Here is a 24,896-nt window from a genome sequence, read left to right on the forward strand (position 1 = left end):
ACTTTTAACAGCTTATTTATAACAAAACAGTATATAAAGTACATCAATTCTACCTAAACTTTAATGCAATCGTATGAATAATATACAACCAATGGAGCTCATATAAAGTATTTTAATTTTGGTAGCCTACTTTAAGTAAATTTTTCTCTTGATACTTCTGTACTTTTAATGAAGTAAGATTCACACCAATGTTTAAAGCAGAGGATAATACATTTCAATAGTTCCCTTTAGAGCATTAAAGATTTGACAAAGGTATACCTGCAATTACCTACATACACCTCTTTTTAATATACGACCTGTGATACGAAAATAACGACTCTTTTTTTTTTAAGTTATCGTTTTACATAATTTAGTAGAATAAATGTCCAATACAAATTTGACCAAATTCGTACAAACTGAATATGAACGAAATGTATGTTGCAGTCTATGTTTGCAGTACAGAGTAAGAGCGAGTAATAGAGCAATATACACTCCGGAGCTGTAGGTGGCGATGTGCACCTTGGGTTGCTTTGCGACCCGAAGAAGAAGAAAAGCATTTAAACGTAGAAGAAGAATCTGGCTGTTTTGTCTGTGTGATAAACAAACTGCTGCATTCTGTTATCACCAATCCTCAAAACCAGTTTATACGGAGAACAGCTGTATATTTTTGGTTTGAAGAATCCAAAAAACGCGCCTTCATGCGTTTGCTTCAGTGGCAATGGTAGGAAACGGTGCACGTATCGATACTGGTGCATGCTCATAAACCACTGCACTGGCACGTACGATTGAAATGTTCCGGTCAATTGCTAATGTTTGTTCAACGAAGTTAGCTGCGAGGAGAAATTACTGCATCCACAACACTTCCACTTAGGGTTTGAGCACCATAACAGAGCGTGAGTTTATTTGCGATCCTTAGGAATCACGCCTGCATTAAACGGATAAGAAAGTTAATCGATTTGTCGTTTTGAATTGTGACCTACTTTTATCCGAGTAATTGCAAGTCTCTGAAAATGTGTTTTTTCTTTTCAACCTTGCAGATGGCGGGTAGGGGCAGGCTGGTTCCATGTGTGTGTCTGGGGCTGTTTGGTGTCCTGTGCTGGGTCTGGGTCTCCTTTGCCTCCTTTCCAGATGATCAACTTCCCATGGAGGCCTTGGATGCAGTGGACCGAGGAGCCTTTCAGCCCCAGAGTGCTCTGTCAGAGATGGAGTTCGCCTCCATCAGTTCATACAGAGGACCTGGCAACCATGATCGCCGCAGCAACAAGGAGCTGCCCATTCTTCTCTGGTGGAGTGGAGGACTGTTCCCACATTTCCCGGGTGACACCGAACGCATTGACTGTGCCACATCCTCCTGCCTGGTCACAAGCAACCGCAAGGTACCAGAGATATGTATCCTCATAACAGCCTTCTGCTGAAACTCTTGGCTTAGACAGAGAGACGATGCATGCTCAAATGAATAATAATCACCGTCTGAAGTTGTTCTGCCAGTAATCTTGAGTTTGATCTTCAAGGTCCAGCTGTACAGACGGACAGCATCCATCATCTTTTATGGAACAGACTTTCGTGCATATGAGGCGCCGCTCCCTCGTCTCCGCCACCAGACCTGGGCACTGTTCCATGAAGAGTCACCCATGAATAACTACATCCTCTCCCATGGACCGGGAATCCGGCTGTTCAACTACACTGCCACGTTTCGCAGGGAGTCGGACTATCCTCTGACCCTGCAGTGGCTGCCTTCTCTGGATTACTTGCTGGAGCCTGTGGTCGTGTCCCTGGAGGAGAAGAACCGGCTGAGGACGGAGGGCCTGGCTCCTGTGCTCTACATGCAGTCTCACTGCGACGTACCGTCAGACAGAAACAGATATGTCCAGGAGCTCATGAAGTATATTCAGGTAAAGTACAGAGATGTTTTTTTTTTTTTTTTTTTCAGGGCCATTTTTACAAATATGCATGATGCTGTTTTCAGTTTAGTACCTGGTTTATTAGGACTCCTACAGTGCCTTGCGAAAGTATTCGCCCCCTTTGAACTTTTCGACCTTTTGCCACATTTCAGGCCTCAAACATAAAGATATAAAACTGTAATTTTTTGTGAAGAATCAACAACAAGTGGGACACAATCATGAAGTGGAACGAAATTTATTGGATATTTCAAACCTTTTAAACAAATAAAAACTGAAATATTGGCGGTGCAAAATTATTCAGCCCCCCTTAAGTTAATACTTTGTAGCGCCACCTTTTGCGCGATTACAGCTGTAAGTCGTTGGGGGTATGTCTCTATCAGTTTTGCACATCGAGACTGACATTTTTGCCCATTCCTCCTTGCAAAACAGCTCGAGCTCAGTGAGGTTGGATGGAGAGCGTTTGTGAACAGCAGTTTTCAGTTCTTTCCACAGATTCTCGATTGGATTCAGGTCGCGGACTTTGACTTGGCCATTCTAACACCTGGATATGTTTATTTGTGAACCATTCCATTGTAGATTTTGCTTTATGTTTTGGATCATTGTCTTGTTGGAAGACAAATCTCCGTCCCAGTCTCAGGTCTTTTGCAGACTCCATCAGGTTTTCTTCCAGAATGGTCCTGTATTTGGCTCCATCCATCTTCCCATCAATTTTAACCATCTTCCCTGTCCCTGCTGAAGAAAAGCAGGCCCAAACCATGATGCTGCCACCACCATGTTTGACAGTGGGGATGGTGTGTTCAGGGTGATGAGCTGTGTTGCTTTTACGCCAAACATAACGTTATGCATTGTTGCCAAAAAGTTCGATTTTGGTTTCATCTGACCACAGCACCTTCTTCCACATGTTTGGTGTGTCTCCCAGGTGGCTTTTGGCAAACTTTAAACGACACTTTTATGGATATCTTTAAGAAATGGCTTTCTTCTCGCCACTCTTCCATAAAGGCCAGATTTGTGCAGTATACCGAATGATTGTTGTCCTATGGACAGAGTCTCCCGCTCAGCTGTAGATCTCTGCAGTTCATCCAGAGTGATCATGGGCCTCTTGGCTGCATCTCTGATCAGTCTTCTCATTGTATGAGCTGAAAGTTTAGAGGAAGGGCCGGGTCTTCGTAGATTTGTAGTGGTCTGATACTCCTTCCATTTCAATATTATCGCTTGCACAGTGCTCCTTGTGATGTTTAAAGCTTGGGAAATCTTTTTGTATCCAATCCGGCTTTAAACTTCTCCACAACAGTATCTCGGACCTGCCTGGTGTGTTCCTTGTTCTTCATGATGCTCTTGCGCTTTACACGGGACCTCTGAGACTATCACAGAGCAGGTGCATTTATACGGAGACTTGATTACACACAGCTGGATTCTATTTATCATCATTAGTCATTTAGGTCAACATTGGATCATTCAGAGATCCTCACTGAACTTCTGGAGAGAGTTTGCTGCACTGAAAGTAAAGGGGCTGAATAATTTTGCACGCCCACTTTTTCAGTTTTTATTTTTTAAAAGTTTGAAATAGCCAATGAATTTCGTTCCACTTCATAATTGGGACCCACTTGTTGTTGATTCTTCACAAAAATTACAGATTTATATCTTTATGTTTGAGGCCTGAAATGTGGCAAAAGGTCGAAACGTTCAAGGGGGCGAATACTTTCGCAAGGCACTGTATATACCCCTCGAAAATGAGATGCTACATCCCAAGGCACTATCCTTATCCTTAATACATTCAAATATACAAGATGTATTCTTAGTGAGCTGGAATTTTCCAATTATTTTAACTGAGGAGGAATTTATTTCCACGATCCACATGCGGTAGCATTGCTGCATATAAAATAAACGGAGACTTTACAGATGTTCATGTCATTGGTCTAAGGTACCAGTTATTCCTTTATTTTTTAAATACTGTGCAATACAATAGTGTGATTTGTTGATGTATTATTTATTTTGCTCTTTTCCTTCGACATTTGTGCTCTTTTTGTAATTGTCTTGTTTTGCCTCTGTTCCTGTTCTGCATAAATGTCAGGACACATTTCTGCTAGGTGTTAAATACCATTTTTAATAGTCTCCTTAATGTTGAACCCTACCACAGCCATTCTTTACAATAAACATTAACTGGATTATATGCTTTGAAAATGTGTTGCTTAGAGTCTTCCTATTTTTTTTTTTTTTATTTGCACATACTTTGTGCACACAGGTCAGTAGGTCAAAATCATTAATCCTCAAGCACTCCACTGCAGTAAGACCTCTGTAAACGCTTTGTAAATATAGCCCTGAGTGTGATGTTTTTGAATCCCCATCGGGGAATGAAATGTTAAAATTCAATTAGGACTGTCTTATCAGGGATTTATGAAAAAATGTAGACCATTAAAAGTGTGCCGGTGTCACGTTAAAGGTCCCAAGGCATGAACATTTCACTTTTATGAGGTTTTTTTTAACATTAATATGCGTTCCCCCAGCCTGTCTATTGGTCCCCCAGTGGCTAGAAATGGTGATAGGTGTAAACAGAGCCCTGGGTATCCTGCTCTGCCTTTGAGAAAAAGTAAGCTCAGATGGGCCAATCTGGAATCTTCCCTATATAATGTCATAAGGGGAAAGGTTACCTCCCCTTTCTCTGTTTTGCCCATGGCAAGCTGGTCAAGGCCACACCCCCACCCTCCACCTTGCCCCGCTTCTCTCCTCCTCATTAGAATTTATAGCTACAGACACAGAAATGGCACATACTAAGGAAAGCTCATTGTGGGACTGGCTCTAGTGGCTGTAATTCTGCACCAAGGCTGAATTTCAGGAAAGAGACTTCAGATACAGTATTAGGGGACCACTAAGACCTATATAAAAGCATCCAAAAAGCAGCATGTCATGGGACCTTTTAATAATCTACCCAGTGTTTCCTCAGTATGCCCCCATCGCTCTCCTTTCTCACTCGTTATTTTTCTCTCTGTAGGTGGACTCCTACGGAAAATGCTTGAACAACAAACCTCTACCTGAACACCTAGAGGACACGGCCACAGCTACCGGCGAAGAGGCCGGCTTCATGAATTTTGTCGCGCGCTACAAGTTTCACCTGGCACTGGAGAACGGCCTGTGTCCAGATTACATGACCGAGAAGCTGTGGCGGCCTCTCCATCAGGGCTGCGTGCCTGTCTATCGAGGCTCCTCTGTGGTGGCAGACTGGATGCCCAACGACCACTCCGCCATCATCATAAATAACTTCCCCTCACCGAAAGCTCTCGGTGAATTCCTCAAACGTCTCGATGAGAACGATGATGAATATGCAAAATATTTAGAGTTCAAGAACCCCAGCCGCATCACTAACACTCGTTTGTTGGAGGCTCTGGAGGCCCGCGAGTGGGGGGTTAATGACATGAGTAAACCCAACTACCTGAATGGATATGAATGTTACGTGTGTGACCAGGAGAATGCACGACTGGCAGCAGAACGAGCATATAGGAAAGCCCCTAGGAAGAACCAACCTCCTCAGCCTAAAATGGCCAACAACTCTCACATGGGGTGCCCCCTGCCCAGCCCGGGGTATGGACAAGTCCAAGACCTACCTGCAGATGATGGGTGAGTTTGTCTTAAATTATTCACTGCGCCAGGTGTGAAATCCTTCTACTTTCTGTACTTTAATGGGAATAACAATGTCCCGAGGGGAGAGACATCAGTCTGTATTAATGGTCTAATTAAAATTTCCTCTGTGATGAGCCTAATCCGTTTGTATATCTGTCCGCAGATGGTTGCAAATATGGCCCCAGGATTACTGGCAGAGCCTGGACCAAGCAGAGGGGCTGGAGTCCCTGATAAGACATAACGAGTCAGACCCTTCGCTGCTGTGGAAGCACATCCAAAACATTGCTGTGAGCAGAGCCAGAGGAAAACACTGACACAGGCCTTGAACAGAGGATGGAGCGCATCCAGGATTACAGAGGTGTCCCATATTATGCATCCCTCTGTTTAAATGAGGGAATGAAGCAGATTTCCTTTACCCTTATGAGCAGTTTAGTTCTACCATAACATATTTTGATATTGAATTTAGCTAACATGATAGGTTTGTCCTTTATCCCTATTTTCCTTCATAACCTATTTAAATTCAGTAATGGCAAAATGTTTTGGAGTGCTATATGCTAATATTTTCAAGTCGTTTTTTTACTATAACCGAGGTGCTATCATTGCCCTTATTCCGCCTTGCACTGTTAACATTAACTGCATGCGGTGCAGTTGTTCCACAGAGGCCCATTCTCATGGGAGGCAAATTTTCATTGGACTGGGGCAGGGCCAAGGGAGCTCTGCCTAACTACGTGTGAAGACTATCAAGAAAGTAGCCAATGAAGTGCATTAGCTTCTTTCCAGTTACTCAGCAGGTAGCTGATGGCCATTATTAGCTAAAGTCACATTTATGTACACCGCTTTTTAGGTGACTATGCAAGGAAAATATTACTTCACCAAGAAGTGGAGAAAGGCAAATGGAAAGTTCAGCACAAATCCTCTGTGGGAACTCACCACTGCATTTGAAAAGTAGTTCTCAGGAGCTCATCTAATGCATTTCTGTGGCAGATACTTTATAATATTGTCCTAACTTTTCAGTTACATGATGCTAAAAACAGGTTTATGTGCAATATTTTTTTTAATCATGCTTTTCTTAAACGTGTAACTGCTTGAGACTCTGACAGTGTTGTCTGCTGGCACAACGCTTTACCTAACATATTTATACCAGGATTCTAGAAGTAATTTTATTTTTTTTAACAAAGCATACATGTGAACACACTATTTTGTATCATGAAGCGCAAAAGAAGTAAACATTTTTGTAATAAAGTCATTTTCTTGCATAACCGCTGCTAAAATATAACACCCCACTTGCCAGTATTAGTCTGTATGTAACACATCATGTTGTTCAAACATATCCTTCATAGTTTACTGAGGCAGATACAGCTTTCACCACCAGGAAAAAAACAACACAAGCTTGTATAAGAAATTTAACCTAATGTAAGAATCAACATTAAGTAGCCACATTTCTCACTCTAACGGTCTCTCTCACCCTAAACCACGTCATTCTTGAGTTCAAACCAAACACAGTCCAAACTTTGTCGGTTCTCAATTTATATGCAAATGAACATGAAGGGAAGGAGCTGAGGATAAGAGGCTGCTGAAGAGCTTCGATAATCAGTCCAAGGCTTTACTGTAGCAGGGCTCGCAGTGGACTTTCCCACCATGTAGGAACATACTGTCGAGCAGGTCTCCCATTGGCTTACTACACACACCGCACTGAAAAATCGGGAGAAAAATGTAATTATGAGAAAATGCAGTAAAGAGCAGTGTTTCTATCTTGAAATTCTCTCATACTAATGTACTGCTCCATAATGCACAGTATACAAAACTGTTGCAGCTTTGAAAACACAGTTAACTGGTGAGACCTTTGATTCATATACTTGTATTTAAAGACTTGTAGAAAAAACTAAGGAAGAAAGTTTAAAATATTAAAGGAGTACTTTGACAATTTAGGAAATGCATGTATTGGTTGTATTGCCAAGAGTTAGATACGAAGATAGATACCACTTTCATGTCTGTCTGTCACATATGAAGCTACAGCCAGCAGCTCATTAGTGCAGCTCAGCATAAAACCTCTAGCCATAGGTTAAAAAACTAAATCTGCCTACTAGCATTTCTTTTTTTTAAGATTATTTTTTGGGCATTTTTAGGCCTTTATTGGACAGCTGTAGAAATGAAAGAGGAGAGAGAGGGGGAATGACATGCAGCAAAGGACCGCAAGTCGGAGTAAACCTCTATATATGGGCGCCCGCTCTACCAACTGAGCTATCCGGGCGCCCCTTACTAGCATTTCTAAATCTCACTAATTAACACGTTATATCTTGTTTGTTTAATCTGTACAACAAAACAAAATGTAAAAATGACCAGGTGTGGTTTTACAGGGAGTTATGTGCCAGAGTATTTCTTAGCCGGGACTTCCTGGAGCCACCGATGGTTGCCTGGTAAGTAACTCTGTGGTGACGACAAGACAAGTCAAGGAAGGGACTGCTTATGGCCAAGAAATCTGTCTGCAACATAACCCCTTATAAAACCCCAACTTGTTGTTTTTTGTACAGATTAATCAATTAAGATATAAAAATATTATATTGAAGCTCTTATTAAGCATTAGAGCTGGTAGGCTGATTATTGAACAATGGACATTTTCAGTATTCACGCTGAGCTAAGCTATAACTTGCTGCTGGCTGTAACATCATATTTACCGTACAGACATGAGAGTGGTATCAATCTTCTGATCTAACTCTCTACAAAAAAGCGAATAAGCCCATTTACCAAAATGTCAAGAAAATGTCTTTTAAGGGGAAAAAAAAACAGCTAAATTCTTCCAGGTTAATCCCTTCACAGACTTTTTATAGTCCAATAAATGCCTTTTTTTATCTTCAGCTGAAATGTATCTGAGCAGATAGATGAACTACCTTGAAGCAGGTGGGGTGGCAGTTGATATTGAGGTGCTCGATGGTGATCTTGGCATCACCGTCCACTGGCTCTCCGCAGAAGGTACAGGCGGATGACAGCGTGCCACTGGAGAGACACAGCCATTGAGACGTGTTAGTTTGGCCACTGACTCAAACCGCTCTCATGCATCTGCAGCTCTGTCTGGTATATTAACATTTGACCCTTTCTGTCCTGTGCAAGGGAATTTAGTAAGTTTAAATAATCCTTTGATGTCCCTGCTTAGCCTCCTAATGAGCACGCTTGGTGGAGTTTCTGCCCTACTGCTTACACATATCTAGTTTCGTGAGAAATGGAAATAACAAGGCAGGGGGAGAAAGGGCTTCGGCTTATAGCTGGTTTAAAACAGGTTTAGGGAATTGTGCTATTACCTGGAGTAAAAGGAAGGGCTGCTGTAGGAGGAACTGGCAAAGCTTGATGTCAGATAATCTGACACACTATGGGAAAAAAAAAAGAGTAGTTATTAAGTCATAAGAGCAGTGGTGGGAGGTTTATTCAGCAGTTTTTTTTCTTTCAATCAATATTGTTATTTGATTGGGTAAATAATGTATTAGTCCTACCCATCGATGGCGTCTCTGGCATTATGCAAGGACAGCTCTGTTGCATTGACATACTCCTTCACGTACACAAACCCCCTTGAGCAGAGGCAGATGAAGGAAATAGTGAGTTAATATGCATAGTTTGAATATTAGCCGTCACTTTCATTTAAATGTCTAGTTTGTAAAAATCACTCACTTTTTGGCCTCGGGTTCTGGTGTTTGGACACGCTGGTCTTCTTCTTCTATCACGGTCCTGGAATAGGTTTCATAACTGGAGACAGAGTGCAGCAGCGTTAGCCTCATCTTTTCTCACTGACGACAGCAGTGTGACGGCTTATACAGAAGGACTCTACATCTGTCAAATGTAACTCAGGAGGTAATCATTTTCTGCCATCACTTGTTAATGGCATGCCGTTTAACGGGCTGTGATTTGACAAAAGGACATCTCTTAATTCACATCATTAATCTGACATCTGGAGACTGATAATTAGAGGGAGGAAATGAGGGCAAATTGAAAGACAATGGGAGAGCAGATCTTTTCACATTAAACTTCAGTAATAGAACTAAGACAGGAGTCTGTCTAACCAGGAATCATGCAGGAGTCGCAGGTAACTTTAGATCCAGACTGCAGTATTAAGTCACGTTCCCACAAGCTTTGGCCTAAATCTCTCACCCTCCAACTAAAGACAGCTGTGTTACAATCTCAGACAACAGCCAATATGGCCGGTGAAAGTGTAAAACAAGCCTAGATTACCTAATTATAAGAAGGTTTGCGTCTGATTTTAAATTTAATTTCAATAAATGAAAAATATTTTCCACTCATAGATTTCCATGCAGTACCAAAATACAAGACAAAAAGCTCCAGTTAAAGGAGAGTGTCTTTACAAAAGTAAGGAAATCAACAGACCAAATAGTAGAAAATAACACTCTGGAGAAAGTATTCTAGCATTATGCTGTAACTGACATTAAGATCATAAACTTACCGATCCATAGCGGGCTGTGGATCACTGTGTATCTCCCTGGAAAGTAAAGTAAACTATATTAGACATTTAGTGCAGGCTGTAGCAGTCAATAAACTGGACTCTATCCAGTGAGCAAAAATTCTGATGTTTTTATAAGTGTATGAGGCTGATCTTTCTGACTTCCCCCAGAGGGGTTGGGATTTATTGTCCAGGTGTGGTCTGTTTCTATTGTACAGCAGCATTGCCTCATTCTGAGCCCTGCTCACCCATGCATTTTAATGGTAAACATCACCTACACGCCTCTCAGGCTCTCAATTCCTTCTGATCTCCCAGGTTTTTGATCATAAGAGGTGAGTTTTAAAGAATTTCAAACCTGATTGTGGTGATGGTTGTCACTGTCTCTGTCTGTGTATCCACGGGGCTACAAAGCAGAGAACATTCCTGCATTATAAAAAAGTCTGGCAGTACAGGTGAAGAAGTGACAGTAATAAAGTAAAAATAACGAGTTCAGAAGGAGTTGATTATTCTCTGACTAAGCCGGGAGGAAGTTTCAACTTGTATTTAGCTTGCTTTCAATTAAATGGTTGACACGCACTGAATTTTAAGATGCTATAATGACATCCTGCTGAAATTGTGAAAAATAAAGTGGTTTAACATTCATTTAATGAGCCCAGACACCGTAGAGATACCTTTCCTCCTCCTCCTCCTCCTCCTCCTCTTCTTCCTCTCCTCTAATGTTAGTGACAGTATAGACAGTGGGTGATGTCCACCTGTCCCAAGGGGAGTCCTTCTCCTTGGACCTTGAGCACAAACAAAGACATGAGAGCATGAGAGGATGACAAATTCACACTCTTTATATTATTAAAAATAGAAGAAAACAAAAAAAGGCTGGAAGGGGATCTGTTTACTTGTGAGGAAAAGTTGTAACAAATAGCCTATCTGACCTATTTTCATCAGCACCAGTGCACAATGTTTTCTGGCTCAGTGAATAGACGCTGCAAAAGCCGAGTTACTTCACCGGAGTGAAAGGGAAGGAGGTTATGGGAATAAAAGAAGCTTTTAATAAAAGGATGACTTACTTTCTCTCAAATGTGATTATCGTCTGTTGATCTACAGTTTGGCTTCCTGGTACATCTTCTTCGCTGAGAGGGGACATACATTGAAAGGCTTTTTAGCATGTAATGGACATAGATGGGTGCATGTAGATTAATGAAACATAGTGGACTGCATTGTGTGGAAGTGTAAGAGTACATCAAAGTGTGTCATCACCTCTCTTCTGTGTTCGCCTGCTGAGGTGTGCTGGTTTCCCATGTGCGTGCCCATGACCGCTGAGAGCTAGGCCTGGAGAGAGAGTGAGAGAGTGAGTGAGTGAGTCGATGTACACTTTATGACAGCTCAAGCATATCACTTTGTGTGCACTTTGAGAGAATCATTCCTGCAGGTCCACGGTCTTTCTTTCCCCTGCATGTCTCACTCATACATTCATAACACAATTATGCACTAAATTCAGTTTAATACCTTGTGGAGTCAGTGCTGATAGGGATAACGTTGTCTGCAAGGGATTCCAACGCATTACTGCTAATACTGTCAAACACACGCACAAACAAAAAAATGGGATGGAAACATTAGAATTTCCAAAATCCCTTGGGATTTAAAAGCACTGACTGACTATGAAACACAATGTCCCCCAGAGTCCAGCTGGAGACCTTTGTTGCATGATATTGCACACAGGGAACATGTCACTGTTAGGAAATATTAGGAAACTTTGACATAGTTAAAAACTTATTTTAAGATTAATCAATAATTAATCACAAGCAATTTGGCTGATTGAATAATAATTTCAGTCATTTATTAAGCAAAAATACCAAACAATTTTTGGTTCCAGCTTCTCAAATGTAATACTTTTCCACTTTATATCATCATGAATACATTTGGGTTTTGGACTGTTGGTCAGACAGAATAAGCAATTTGAAGAAGTCTATTTGGCCTTTAGACTAAACGATAGATAAATTAGTCAAAAAACAATAAACAAGTTAAATGGTAAAATAACTAATTGTTAGGTGCAGCCCCACTTCCCTTTCTTTTGATAGTTGATCACAGAGAAGGTGTTGGATGAGTGCAACTTACTTGGTTTTTGGACTTGGATCTTTGTTCTTCACGTAAGTAGGTGACACACTGAGGAAATAACAATAACAAAAATAATTAAATCAACATTAGTGTATCAATAAAGTTTAGCCACAGTGCTCAGTGTGTGTGTTATGATAGCTGCTGATTATGAATGAATAATAAGTATTGCAATAACCGACAAAGCGAAGCAGTTGTAGCCCTACGATATTATGTAGTAACATGATCGTATCGGTGCTACAAATAGAGGTTACAATATAGAAAAAGGGAAATTTGCATTCCAGTACCTGTTGATGGAAATATCAGCGAGAGGCTTGAGCAGGTCAGAGGAGCTGCAATAGAGAAAAGTGGCTCATAATGAGAAACTGCTGCATTATGCATGCCGAGATGCTATCTGACTGGCTGGAAAACAGTCACAGCTCCAAACCAATATGATTACCTGTTAGAGGATGTGGTCCCTATCGGATATGGATCAAACGGATCAGCCGAGCTGAAAAACAATTTCACACTGATTTCACTCTCAATTGTCAGCATGGCCCATCTTGTGTCGGAGGAATTCTGATCACATTGACTCATAATGGAAAGATTGAATGCAGTTTGAATGGTAAACAGAAACACAGAGGAAACGGGGCCAAACTCAAACACAATCAGAATCTGGATGTCTTTGACAGATTCAAAGACTATTCTGCTGCTGAATGGCAAATTCTGTGTATTTCAGGTTTCACCTAAAATGAACCCCATTTTATTACTGTTACTTTTGTTACTGTATTAATACTCACATATTTTACTAACAAGAAATTCTTTCTAAAAAATTCATTTTATCAACCCCATTAAACTTAATTTGCCATTTAACTGGAGTGAAAATCTATTTTACAATTGAATCCTATTTTTTTGAACAAATTATTTTTGTTGGTGGAGCAAACAATTTTTTAAAACGCATGTGCATACATATTGCAGAGACTTTTAACACAGACATCTTAAAGCACCAGTTCATATGTGACGTGGCAGTAAATACACTAGCTTGATTCAGTGACTGTGGTCGTCACATGTGAACTCCATGGATCTGCGCTGTCCACTTTGCTGTTTGGAGTCAAGATATAAAAGTAAGGAGGGTTGTGTATGGATGAATGGCAAGATGGGATGGGATGGGTAAAGGGGGCAAGTAAAGGTAAGTGTGCTTCTTCTCATACACTATTTACAATGCCAGTCCATTAGAAAAGACTGAAACCCACTGAACTATTTAACGAGCATGAAAACCATCTGAATATAGTACAGAACAGACTTTTTTTTCTGTGTGTTGTCATACCTTTTGTCAGTAATGATCACAGTTTTGGTGGTTATAGTGACTGTCTCTGTGGAGCTGGTGGGCAAAGAGACAGGCAGAGTAAGTATAAGTCATTACAAGGCAGATCTGCATAGAATGCATTTCTTAGCATGAACAGCTTTGCATATATAGATAATTGTTCAAGAACAGCCTGTCATCTCCTTGTACCTTAGTGTGTCTTTTGATTTGATTTGATTTGATTTGATTTAATTGTAAGAGAGTGCCCTACACATGACAAAAGGACATCAAATACAATCGAGGATATAAACACAATAAAGAAAACACACATCAGGACAAGACAAGATACTCAATGACATAACATAAAAACATTTTTCTTAAATATAAATAGTAACTTGCCCTTTAATCTATTCCGCAACCCTCTCTAGTAACCAGACCTTGATGCTCTTTTTAAAAGAGTTCAGGTTGGAAATGACTTTAATATGACGATCTAACTTGTTCCACTGAACTGCCCCCATATAGGCAAATGTTCCTTTCCCTAACACTGTCTTAAATTTATAAGGACACAGGTAAGATATGCTGCCACGAGTATTAATATTGTGTGTGTCCTTTACCTTAGTTATAAGACACAACAAAAAAATTGGGACAGTACCAAACAATATTTTCTGAATCATGGTCAGTCTTAACATAGTAACACAAGACTCCACAGGGAGCCAGTTGAGCTCAACAAATTGTGACCTACCTATGTGAGACCTATGGCCCAAATTCAGAATTACTCTTATTAATTTATTCTGTGCTGTTTGCAGCCTCCCTTTGAGTCTATTTGTTAGGCCTTCAAACCAGGAGGTACATGCAAATTCAAAGTGATCTAAAATTAAGGCATTAGCTAAGATGATCATTGTTGACCGTTCTAAAAATTTAGAATTTCTGGCTAAAAACTTTGTGAGCCCCATGACTTTACTCAAAACCTTATTGGCCATATTCCTGCCATCCAAGTTGTTTTCTAGGATGCAACCCAGGTATTTTACAGACGTTTTTGCACTGACCACAACATTATTCAAAATGACCCTAAATTCCGAGCATCTGTTCAATCTGTATTTTGAACCGAACAAGATGGCCTGTGTCTTACGAAAATGTAGTGACAGCATATTGTCAATCAGCCAGTTGTTTACAGAAGATAGCTCTGAGCTCAGGGTACTCTCTAGTGTGGATTGTTGTTTATGAGACATTAAAAGTGCCGAGTCATCAGCGTACAAAAATAGTTCACATGAACAGGAGTCTGCCATATCATTAATGTATGTTAAAAATAAGGATGGCCCAAGGATACTTCCTTGTGGAACGCCACATTCAACTACACTAGGGTCAGACAGTACTCCCCCTAAAACCACCAATTGTTCCCTCCCTGATAGGTAAGACCTAAACCACCCACAGGTGGAGCTGTCTGCCCCCAAGGCCTCCAGTTTGGCAATTAGTCTGTCATGATTGACCGTATCAAATGCTTTTTGAAGATCCAATAACACTATTCTGCAGAGATTTCCATTATCTACTTCTCTGCGTCTTTGGCTGTCTCAACTGTCTGTTTCTCCATTCTCTGCATGCTGGGGCTGGCGGAGACAAAACAAAGCCGCAATACTAATCAGTACAGCACATTCTCTTCTATTTCCAGTCGCACCGTAGATAAGACGTGGCTTTCTCTTTCAAAGTATAACTCAGTCGCTTCAGGAATCTGCAACTTTGTAACACGGTGCATGGGGTTAAAATAGAATGCTGGAAGTAGAGCAGCCCTGATTTATAGATCAAACTTAAAGCGGATGGGGTTTATTAAAAATTGTACACTTCAGGGAGCTGGGACGCTTGGCCCCTTCATCTGCAGTGATAAGAATTAATGGTACACAAGGAAGGAGGGATGGGGAGCAGAGGGCCATCAAAAGGCTGTCTCTTTCTCACCTGCGTGCCTCTGTTTTGATTGGAATGACGTCATTAGCCAGGAGATCCAGGCTGCTGCTGGTCTTTGCTGGGGTTGACTTACTAAAGACATCAAACACAAAAGTCAAATACAGAGCAGAGTTTGTGCACAAGCTCCTTTGAAACTGTATATCTAACTCTGGCAAGGTAAGTTAAGGTAATGCCTCTGCTTGCTACAGACAACGGAGCTATTGATTTTCTACTGATGAAAGGATAATTCTTTGCATAACGTCTGTATATGGGGCTTGGGTGGGAAAGAGCTCTCTACCTATACCTGTCTAGTCCGCCAAGCAGATCCTGACTCCAGCGTCCTGGGCTGGGGGGAACAGGCTTGGCTGACTTCTCTGGACTGCGGAGGCGGAAGGATGAGAGGAAGAGGAGAAGGTGATGAACAAAGGGGGATTTAGGATTCAGAGGAGATTTCAGAGCAAGAACAGGCCAGTTGAGATAGAGGAGGGGAGGGGGGGGGTCATTAAAAGTCCAACAGTGCCACCTTGTGGGTAACATTTAGAGAATTTAAAGTGGGTAATTGCAAAAAAAGCAAGAATATATTTTTAACAAACCCATCAGCAAGAGCCAGGAGATCATCTGCCATTGCTTTACAGTTGCTGAGCTCTGGAGCTGGCTCCTTTTTAACACTGCAGACAGTGAAGAGAAAACAAATGAGTGCACCTGCTTTGGCACGTACACACACATCTCTATTTTACATTTGTAAGTACCCCATTTTAATCAAGTCTAATTTGGGACACCCTCTTGTGTGAGGTAGTTTTAGGCACCTGGAATTGAGATGTGGGTTATTTTGTGATTACTTTGAAGCGAACACAGTGGCAGTTAGCCATTATCTCTTTTTTTGCCAACTCTGCTATGACATGAATGAGGAAGTTGTTCGTTTTATACCTGTCCTTTGTGGTGCAACTGTCCACTGAGCCTTCTTTTTTCTTTGCCAGCACTGGCTCATCATCCTTAAAGCTGGACAGGAAACACATTCATATTATCAGATGGTTGTTGATGCTGGAGGCACAAACATGATAATCTTTGTTTCTTTTTTTTTTCATATTGGTTTCTACTGCTTTTATCTTTTTTTCCAGTACCTGGTTGAACTTGTGCCAAAAGAAATGAGAGTATCGGACAAGGTGGTGAGCGTGTCAACATTGGAGCTGTGAAAATAGAGCAAACACATGACAATTCCAGAGCAGATTTCGATCACATAGATAAAAAAAAAGAAAGAATGAGAGCAAACACACACGCAAATAAAACCACATGAAGGAACATTTAAAACTTTGCTTAAGAATTATGATATTCATTCAGTCTATTATAAAAAAAATAATATCTGGGCAGACATTATAATGTTTGAACCTCTTTATCAGTGTTAAGAGATATGACCTACTGATGTCAACACTATGCGGTGGAGGAAGTATTCAGATCTTTTACTTAAGTAAAATATTATATAAAGTTGATGTTTGTATGTAATGTAACTAGTAAATAAAGCTGTGAAATATTAATAGTGGAGAAAAAAAGAACAATATTTTCCCCTGAAATGTAGTGGAGTATAAGTTTAAACTAGCATATAATACTAATCCTCAGTACAAGTACCTAAAAGGTAATGTACTAATTTATTTTCCACCACTGATAATATGTGACAACATGTGGCAGCACTGATTTTGGTTAGTGGGAAACTGACCGTGGCTTTGGAGACAGTGTTGGTGCTATTTCTGGTTCAGCCTTCACTGTGATCCCTGTTACAGCAGCCACTGGGGCAGGTGAAAGTGGGACGGTTGAGGCCGGGGCAGGGGATGCTGGAGTAGGTGATATTGGGGTTGGTGATGCTGGGGTGAGTTTAACCAGAGGTGTGTCAACGAGCCCAGAAACGTCTTTCAGAAACGGGTCTTTCACTGCGACAGACACTGGAGGGGGGTCTTTCTTCACAGGCTCTGGGGCGGCCTTCTCCACCTTTGGTGCCACCGGCTTATTAATAGCTGCATCAACAGCTGTCTTAACACTGGTGTCGACTCTGTAAACCACACATGAAATTAATGAAATTGGAGGAACCGAAAGCACTTGTTGCGCTGGAAACATGGAACAGGACTTACATTTTCTGTGCTTTGTCACAGTGTTAGAGATATGACCTACTGATGTCAACGCTATGCTGTGGAGGAAGTTATCAGATCCTTTACTTAAGTAAAAGATTATATAAAGTTGATGTTTGTATGTAATATAACTAGTAAATAAAGCTGTGAAATATTAATAGTGGAGAAAAAAATACCACTATTTTCCCCTAAAAATGTAGTGGAGTATAAGTATAAAGTAGCATTTAATAGTAATACTTGGTACAAGTACCTAAAAGGTAATTTACTTATTTACTTTCCACCACTGATAATTTGTGACAACATGTGGCAGCACTGATTTTGGTTAGTGGGAAACTGACCGTGGCTTTGGAGACAGTGTTGGTGCTATTTCTGGTTCAGCCTTCACTGTGATCCCTGTTACAGCAGCCACTGGGGCAGGTGAAAGTGGGACAGTTGAAGCCGGGGCAGGGGATGCTGGAGTAGGTGATATTGGGGTTGGTGATGCTGGGGTGAGTTTAACCAGCGGTGTGTCAACCAGCCCAGAAACGTCTTTCAGAAACGGGTCTTTCACTGCGACAGACACTGGAGGGGGGTCTTTCTTCACAGGCTCTGGGGCGGCCTTCTCCACCTTTGGTGCCACCGGCTTATTAATAGCTGCATCAACAGCTGTCTTAACACTGGTGTCGACTCTGTAAACCACACAAGAAATTAATGAAATTGGAGGAACAGAAAGCACTTGTTGCGCTGGAAACATGGAACAGGACTTACATTTTCTGTGCTTTGTCACAGTGTTAGAGATATGACCTACTGATGTCAACGCTATGCTGTGGAGGAAGTTATCAGATCCTTTACTTAAGTAAAAGATTATATAAATTTGATGTTTGTATGTAATATAACTAGTAAATAAAGCAGTGAAATATTAATAGTGGAGAAAAAAATACCACTATTTTCCCCTAAAAATGTAGTGGAGTATAAGTATAAAGTAGCATTTAATAGTAATACTTGGTACAAGTACCTAAAAGGTAATTTACTTATTTACTTTCCACCACTGATAATTTGTGACAACATGTGGCACCACTGATTTTGGTTAGTGGGAAACTGACCGTGGCTTTGGAGACAGTGTTGGTGCTATTTCTGGTTCAGCCTTCACTGTGATCCCTGTTACAGCAGCCACTGGGGCAGGTGAAAGTGGGACAGTTGAAGCCGGGGCAGGGGATGCTGGAGTAGGTGATATTGGGGTTGGTGATGCTGGGGTGAGTTTAACCAGAGGTGTGTCAACCAGCCCAGAAACGTCTTTCAGAAACGGGTCTTTCACTGCGACAGACACTGGAGGGGGTCTTTCTTCACAGGCTCTCGGGGCGCGCCTTCTCCACCTTTGGTGCCACCGGGTTACTTAATAGCTTCATCAACAGCTGTCTTAACACTGGTGTCGACTCTGTAAACCACACATGAAATTAATGAAATTGGAGGAACAGAAAGCACTCTTGCGCTTGGAAACATGGAACAGGACTTACATTTTCTGTGCTTTGTCACAGTGTTAGAGATATGACCTACTGATGTCAACGCTATGCTGTGGAGGAAGTTATCAGATCCTTTACTTAAGTAAAAGATTATATAAAGTTGATGTTTGTATGTAATATAACTAGTAAATAAAGCTGTGAAATATTAATAGTGGAGAAAAAAATACCACTATTTTCCCCTAAAAATGTAGTGGAGTATAAGTATAAAGTAGCATTTAATAGTAATACTTGGTACAAGTACCTAAAAGGTAATTTACTTATTTACTTTCCACCACTGATAATTTGTGACAACATGTGGCAGCACTATTTTTGGTTTGTAGTGAAAATGACCGTGGCTTTGGAGACAGTGTTGGTGCTATTTCTGGTTCAGCCTTCACTGTGATCCCTGTTACAGCAGCCACTGGGGCAGGTGAAAGTGGGACAGTTGAAGCCGGGGCAGGGGATGCTGGAGTAGGTGATATTGGGGTTGGTGATGCTGGGGTGAGTTTAACCAGAGGTGTGTCAACCAGCCCAGAAACGTCTTTCAGAAACGGGTCTTTCACTGCGACAGACACTGGAGGGGGGTCTTTCTTCACAGGCTCTGGGGCGGCCTTCTCCACCTTTGGTGCCACCGGCTTATTAATAGCTGCATCAACAGCTGTCTTAACACTGGTGTCGACTCTGTAAACCACACAAGAAATTAATGAAATTGGAGGAACAGAACGCACTTGTTGCGCTGGAAACATGGAACAGGACTTACATTTTCTGTGCTTTGGGCTCAGGCGGGGAGGCAGCAGATGTGACGGTGACGACAGGGGAGGGGGGTGTGGTGCTGGCAGGTGCTGGAGTAGCAGCGCTCTCATCGTCATCAGAAATCTCCACCCTGCACATTTGTAGCCAAGCACACATGCACACACACATGAGTGCATGTGTGGAGTTGGGCGTGCACACACACAGAAACAGACAGACAGAGTTTTTGATTGGACTTGCAGGTTTGTCTTTTGTTTTAGAGGGATGTGAGAGGGAACATTTACCTTTTAGCCACAAATGATGGACTGCTGTTGACCAATGAGGTGTCAGACGCCGTATCTTGAGACCTGAGGTTTTTCAACACACAGTTTCATAAATACCTCCCTAAATGCTCAACATTTACAATCACGTGCGAGTCCAAAGCCCAATTTCTCAATGTGTCGCAAGTTTTTTTTAAATATTTAACTCACTTCTTTTATCTATCTACTAAAAAAAAGGCAGGAGTCTCTGTGAGTAGGTCGGGATTCAGTCCGGATGTCCGACCCGCATGCGCAAGAGACATCACACGCAGCATGCTGTTGTACAGATGTAAACAGAATCAAAGTAAGGAATCTAATAAAGTAACCTAAGCCAAGATAGCCCTCCGAGCTAATGCGTGCAAACTACGAAGGTGATAAATCAAAAACACTGCAGCTCTGTAATGTCAACCAACGTGACCCAGATGTGCCAAGACGGCCAACACACTTTTATTAACTACTATAGTGATAACAGCAGCACATAATGCTGGCTTCACTTCTTCCATTTCTACCCTTTACAATAAAAATCCAACTTAAATTCACTCAGAGCATTTCGCTAAGAGGAAACTTAATAATGCAAACTGGTATAGCCTACGTGGAGCTTAGTGTCCCAAATTCCCCATAACGTAACCCCATTTGTACAGGTCCTATCCCCTGACCAATCGGCTATCCTAACCTTAACCACTCGAGGTGAAATGCCTAACTCCAAGCAATCGAGCTGCTTCGTAGGGCGGGTCTTGGCGTGGCCATAGTGGAATTTGGGACACTAAACTGCATGTAAACCATGCAAACTACTGTAGCCGAGGTTAATAAAATAAAAACGAGGAGCGAAGTATAACTATTAATACAGTACAAATCCTGCATTCAAATGTTTTCTTAAAGTGAAGAGTGAAAAAGGCATTACCAAGGTACTTAAATTTACTTCACATCTGTTCAAGGTGGAGTTTTCAACTCTAGACAGTTTCATGAATAATGATGCAGCAACTTTAGTTGTATTTTGTGAGTAAAATCTGAATCTGCAACGTAACCCAGCAACCTTTCTCTAACAGGTAAATGAAGTAGTACAATGTTTTACTCTGAAGTAAAAGTACACAGTAAGTCAGTAGTATACCGTTTTTTAGGAGTTTGGGGGCCTTCTGTACGTTATTTTGGGGTACAATAAATTAAAATAGTAACATAGGCTATTTCATATTTTTTTAATTTAAACATCATGATAAATGTATACCTGTTTGGGGCCCTTTTACCTCGGAGCCCCAGGCAGTTGGCTACCTTGCCTAATGGTAAAGTCTGTTCTTGGTGTTTTTTTTCTGTGAACCAGAGTGTATTTCACCGGTGTTTCTGACTGTAAGTAGCCGTCACTATGTGACACAACTATGTGACGCAACTATGTCATTGCAGGTGTGTTGCTCAGAACCCAAGGAAGTGCAATGTCGAATTTGTAGTCGTCTGGATGAGTGGTTCACGAGAAAGCTGCAAGCAGCAATAACACAGGCCAAGCAATCGTCTCATTCTGAACAGGCACGTTTTGAACGGGCACTGCACTATAGATTTAAGAATTCCAGATACAGCTTGAGTGTTATGATTATCATTGGGAGAGTGACATAAGACATACGTACTCAAATTTCTTAGCAGCAGAGAGCACAAAAGACCGTTGCTTGACTGCAGATTTCTTCAGCACATTGCTGGCTGCCTCCGTCCTACGAAATGAGTGGTTATGATGTTAATGTCATCTCTTTTTTCAAGGGCATGCACGTTCAAAAAGGATGGCGTTCTTTTGCGTGAGGAGATTCTTACCGTTTCTGCAGCTCCTCGTTGCTAAGCTGGTCCTCCAGGTTCTCTTGAGTGGGCCTCACAGTGTGCGGGGCTCTAAGGAACAGAAGCGCAAACACACACAGCTCATGAAAATACATTCTCACTCCGCTGCCAGAGGTCAACTGGGAATCTGATGTGTGTGCACGCTCACATTTTCTTGTAGCTCTCTGAAGGTTTTTTGGTGAATTGTGTCGTCGTAACACTGTAAAATAAAAACAGATCACATTAATGTAGGAATGTCAAGTCACACAGTAAATCTGCTTCTTCAAGTAAGAGAAGCTCTTACCTAACGCCATTAGTTGTCACGGGTGAAGCAGGCTTGTCTAGTTTAGTGAAAACGCCTCTGAAAGAAAAACAAAAAGCTTGAGTAAATTCATTCTTTTTTTTTTCACAAAAAGCCATTTTTCATCTGCTTTTGATTTAGGTCTCTAGTTTCAAAACCTAATGTGCAAGTGCTAGTCTCACCTGATCAGGTACCCTGCTGCTGGTGATCTAAATTTAAAACAGAGAGCCATTGTCAGCACAATCATGTTTTGTGGGAAGTTTCCAAAATAACTCCGTGACATCAGAAACCAGGTGTTTACCTTTCGCCGTCAGACTTGGTGGGTGGCGGAGTGGATGTTGTTGGCGACGACACTGGACTGGTCTCAACAGTGTCTCCATTCAAACGTCTGGCCCTTACTTCTGCTAACCTGCATGGATTCACAGGAACTTGGTTTTGTCTATTCAAGGGACTGAGCGATGGATAATATGGACAGAACCCTATTTAAACATGTGGCTTACCATGGTTTCTCTTCTTCGGTTTCAGCCTGAGCTTCTTGGCGCTGCTGCAGCCAGCTGCTGTCATCCCTCAGCCTGGTCCGCACTTTGGTGGTACGGAACACGGATGCTTTTCCCCCCTCTGAGACACAAACATGTGCATGTCACATTACCAACACACACCATCTGAGATATTATACACACTGTGTAGGCTGCATAATAATGAAATCTTAATCCTAGTCTGCTTGATAGCATGCATGATATTCAGTTCCCTTTGGGTCGACACACGCCACGTGATCAACCACCAACTAGTATTTTGAATTAAAATCGAGGCAATGACAGAAGATCAGAATTTACAGAGTCATCATCAGCCTGCCGCAGCGACACACCCTAGGATGCACTCTGCTCTTAGTTAAGGAAACACGGTGTCTCACATTCAGATCACATCAGTCATCCTACTCACCTTTTGACATGCTTGTTCTAGATGTTTCTCTCTCGTCTTTGTTCTGTTATCTTGACAGGCCACCTGAAAAATATTTTGGAACCACATCGAGACAGAGATCGCGTTAAACAAAATTGTACAATTTGAAGTAAATTGCAATTTATTAAGACAGCCTAGTTTCAAAATTGTCCTTCGCACGCTATGTTGCCTCCCAATGAAGAACATGTGCTCTGTAAAGCATTCCTCAGTCTTATCCTTTAGACATGCAGATGATCCTGTCCTACCACTTTTCCAAACTGTTGCCTAAATATGAATGGACTCACACACACATACACATATATGATCTTTTGTGTTTGGATACAAAATATACTCACACAGAATGATTTCTGTGATTGGGTAAATATTGCTTCCTTTCACACATTTTCAAATGAGTTGACCCCTCAGTTATTCACAGTCAAAACTGATCTGCTCAAGAGGGGGAAACCCACTTCCCCTGGGAAGTGAAGAAGAAAAGGCAAATACAGAGTGTTCCCTAATCTGAATCAGACTAAATTGTATGCAAAATTGTAGAGCCAAATTCAGGATGCAAATATAAAATAAAACTCCTGTGGCTGTGAGTTCACTCCTTCTAAAGCCTGTCGCCACAGTATCCCTTGAGGATATTGGCGTCAATATTGGCGACAGAACAAATACATTGAGTGCTCATATTGCCTATTTATTCTAGGTTTAGCACAACCGTCCACACAGGATAAATGATTGATGAAGAGCAACAGCGTTTAAGACAAGAAGCGAGCAGGACAGACAACTCTACTGACAAGCAATCATGACAGGGAAACACCCAGAAAAATGAGAGGGCAAACACTGACAATCACCAGCTAACACTTTCAACAAACAGTTTATGTCACATGATTGATTACTTTTGTTTTCTGTTCTTAGAGCTGCTGATTACTGAAGCTCTAAATACAGAATCTAGCCAGATACTTTAAATTATGTTGGGAATAATACACCTGGCAGCCAGAGTACCTACCTTCTTTTACTTTATATCCAGCAGAGAAACGTCCACCCAGTTTAGTCGAGTTTGTGATCAGTGCGTCCCTGAGTGTGAGCTGAGGAAAAGTATTTCTCTGTCTGACAGGTGTCTTACACCCTGTGCTAGTGAACAGGTATGGGCGTGACCACTAACAAGCCCAGCCAGTCAAGGAAGGTTGATGTGGGGTGGAGCAGTATAAGCTTATCTAAATGTGTGTTGTGTGTTTATGCGTGTAAGTAATAGGGGTTGCTAAGAACTTATTTTTTTGGTTTCTACACCTGTGCTGTATTTATGGGAGTTGGCAAGCACATACCTGTCGTACAGGTGGCTGACAAAAGAATTTTGAGAACCAGCGAGGAAAAGGGAAGAGGGAGACGACAAGGTGCACAGCACGGCAAACATAAAGGAAGCGTCTCGCAGCAACGCCTCCTGTGGGAACGCTCCTCTCATGCTCGCTGGATAGGAAAACCCAGGACGCACACGCATCATTAAAATGAGATCAAGAACAACACACACAACTGAACTGAGATAACAAACAGAAACAGTGGCAAACACGTCAATAAAAAAAAATAATAACATAAAAGCCGCTCTCATTTGGAATTAATTGAGTTCTAATTTTATATTTGAAAGAGAGTGCTTTCATTTGTTTTCGTACATAGAAACGTGAAACCACCACCTTGAAGATCAAATGTATTACACAATCAGAGTCTGGTACAAGTCAATGATGACTTAGTTTCACCTTTAGCAGTACATTATCTAGGTATAAAGGCAGCCAAAACCTATTACAAACAGAATGTTTGATCAATGTGAGTGACTGTGTCTGTGTTTGTTTAAGTGAAACCAAGAAAAAAAAAAAAAAAGTCCATGCTCAGACAATTGTCCAACAATTTCTTCAACAAATTGCAACAAAAAGCACGTTCTGTGCGACTGGCCAAAGTGAAAACACAACA

The 24,896-nt window shown here is 41.4% G+C and overlaps 2 protein-coding genes across 4 annotated transcripts; one reads left to right on the forward strand and one right to left on the reverse strand.

Annotated features, from left to right (window-relative positions):
• The first annotated feature begins 527 nt into the window (after positions 1 to 527).
• On the forward strand, positions 528 to 6,771 carry fut11 (fucosyltransferase 11 (alpha (1,3) fucosyltransferase)). Its single transcript, XM_039812716.1, has 5 exons — positions 528 to 700; positions 1,017 to 1,355; positions 1,491 to 1,871; positions 4,870 to 5,492; positions 5,659 to 6,771. Exons 1-5 carry the CDS (start codon positions 698 to 700, stop codon positions 5,807 to 5,809), a joined length of 1,497 nt encoding a protein of 498 aa, XP_039668650.1. The 5' UTR covers positions 528 to 697; the 3' UTR covers positions 5,810 to 6,771.
• On the reverse strand, positions 6,642 to 24,469 carry znf185 (zinc finger protein 185 with LIM domain). Of its 3 annotated transcripts, XM_039812712.1 has the most exons (34): positions 23,944 to 24,453; positions 22,938 to 23,000; positions 22,499 to 22,616; positions 22,300 to 22,407; positions 22,181 to 22,207; positions 22,002 to 22,058; positions 21,867 to 21,917; positions 21,698 to 21,769; positions 21,520 to 21,600; positions 19,892 to 19,954; positions 19,618 to 19,740; positions 19,209 to 19,538; positions 17,718 to 18,047; positions 16,974 to 17,303; positions 16,384 to 16,449; positions 16,190 to 16,261; positions 15,856 to 15,930; positions 15,567 to 15,641; positions 15,275 to 15,355; positions 13,352 to 13,405; positions 12,485 to 12,535; positions 12,333 to 12,377; positions 12,049 to 12,096; positions 11,440 to 11,505; positions 11,191 to 11,262; positions 11,001 to 11,063; positions 10,611 to 10,721; positions 10,295 to 10,342; positions 9,943 to 9,978; positions 9,156 to 9,230; positions 8,981 to 9,055; positions 8,792 to 8,857; positions 8,384 to 8,489; positions 6,642 to 7,187 (listed from the first exon to the last, which is right to left on the reverse strand). In XM_039812712.1, exons 2-34 carry the CDS (start codon positions 22,945 to 22,947, stop codon positions 7,086 to 7,088), a joined length of 3,087 nt encoding a protein of 1,028 aa, XP_039668646.1. In that variant the 5' UTR covers positions 22,948 to 23,000; positions 23,944 to 24,453; the 3' UTR covers positions 6,642 to 7,085. The 3 variants fall into 3 exon arrangements, with proteins under 3 accessions (XP_039668646.1, XP_039668647.1, XP_039668648.1); XM_039812713.1 differs by lacking the exon at positions 19,892 to 19,954 and having other exon boundaries at positions 23,944 to 24,452; XM_039812714.1 differs by lacking the exons at positions 16,974 to 17,303; positions 17,718 to 18,047 and having other exon boundaries at positions 23,944 to 24,469.
• Positions 24,470 to 24,896: the final 427 nt, after the last annotated feature.

The sequence above is a fragment of the Perca fluviatilis genome, chromosome 10, assembly GCF_010015445.1.
Source record: "Perca fluviatilis chromosome 10, GENO_Pfluv_1.0, whole genome shotgun sequence".
NCBI lineage: Eukaryota > Metazoa > Chordata > Actinopteri > Perciformes > Percidae > Perca > Perca fluviatilis.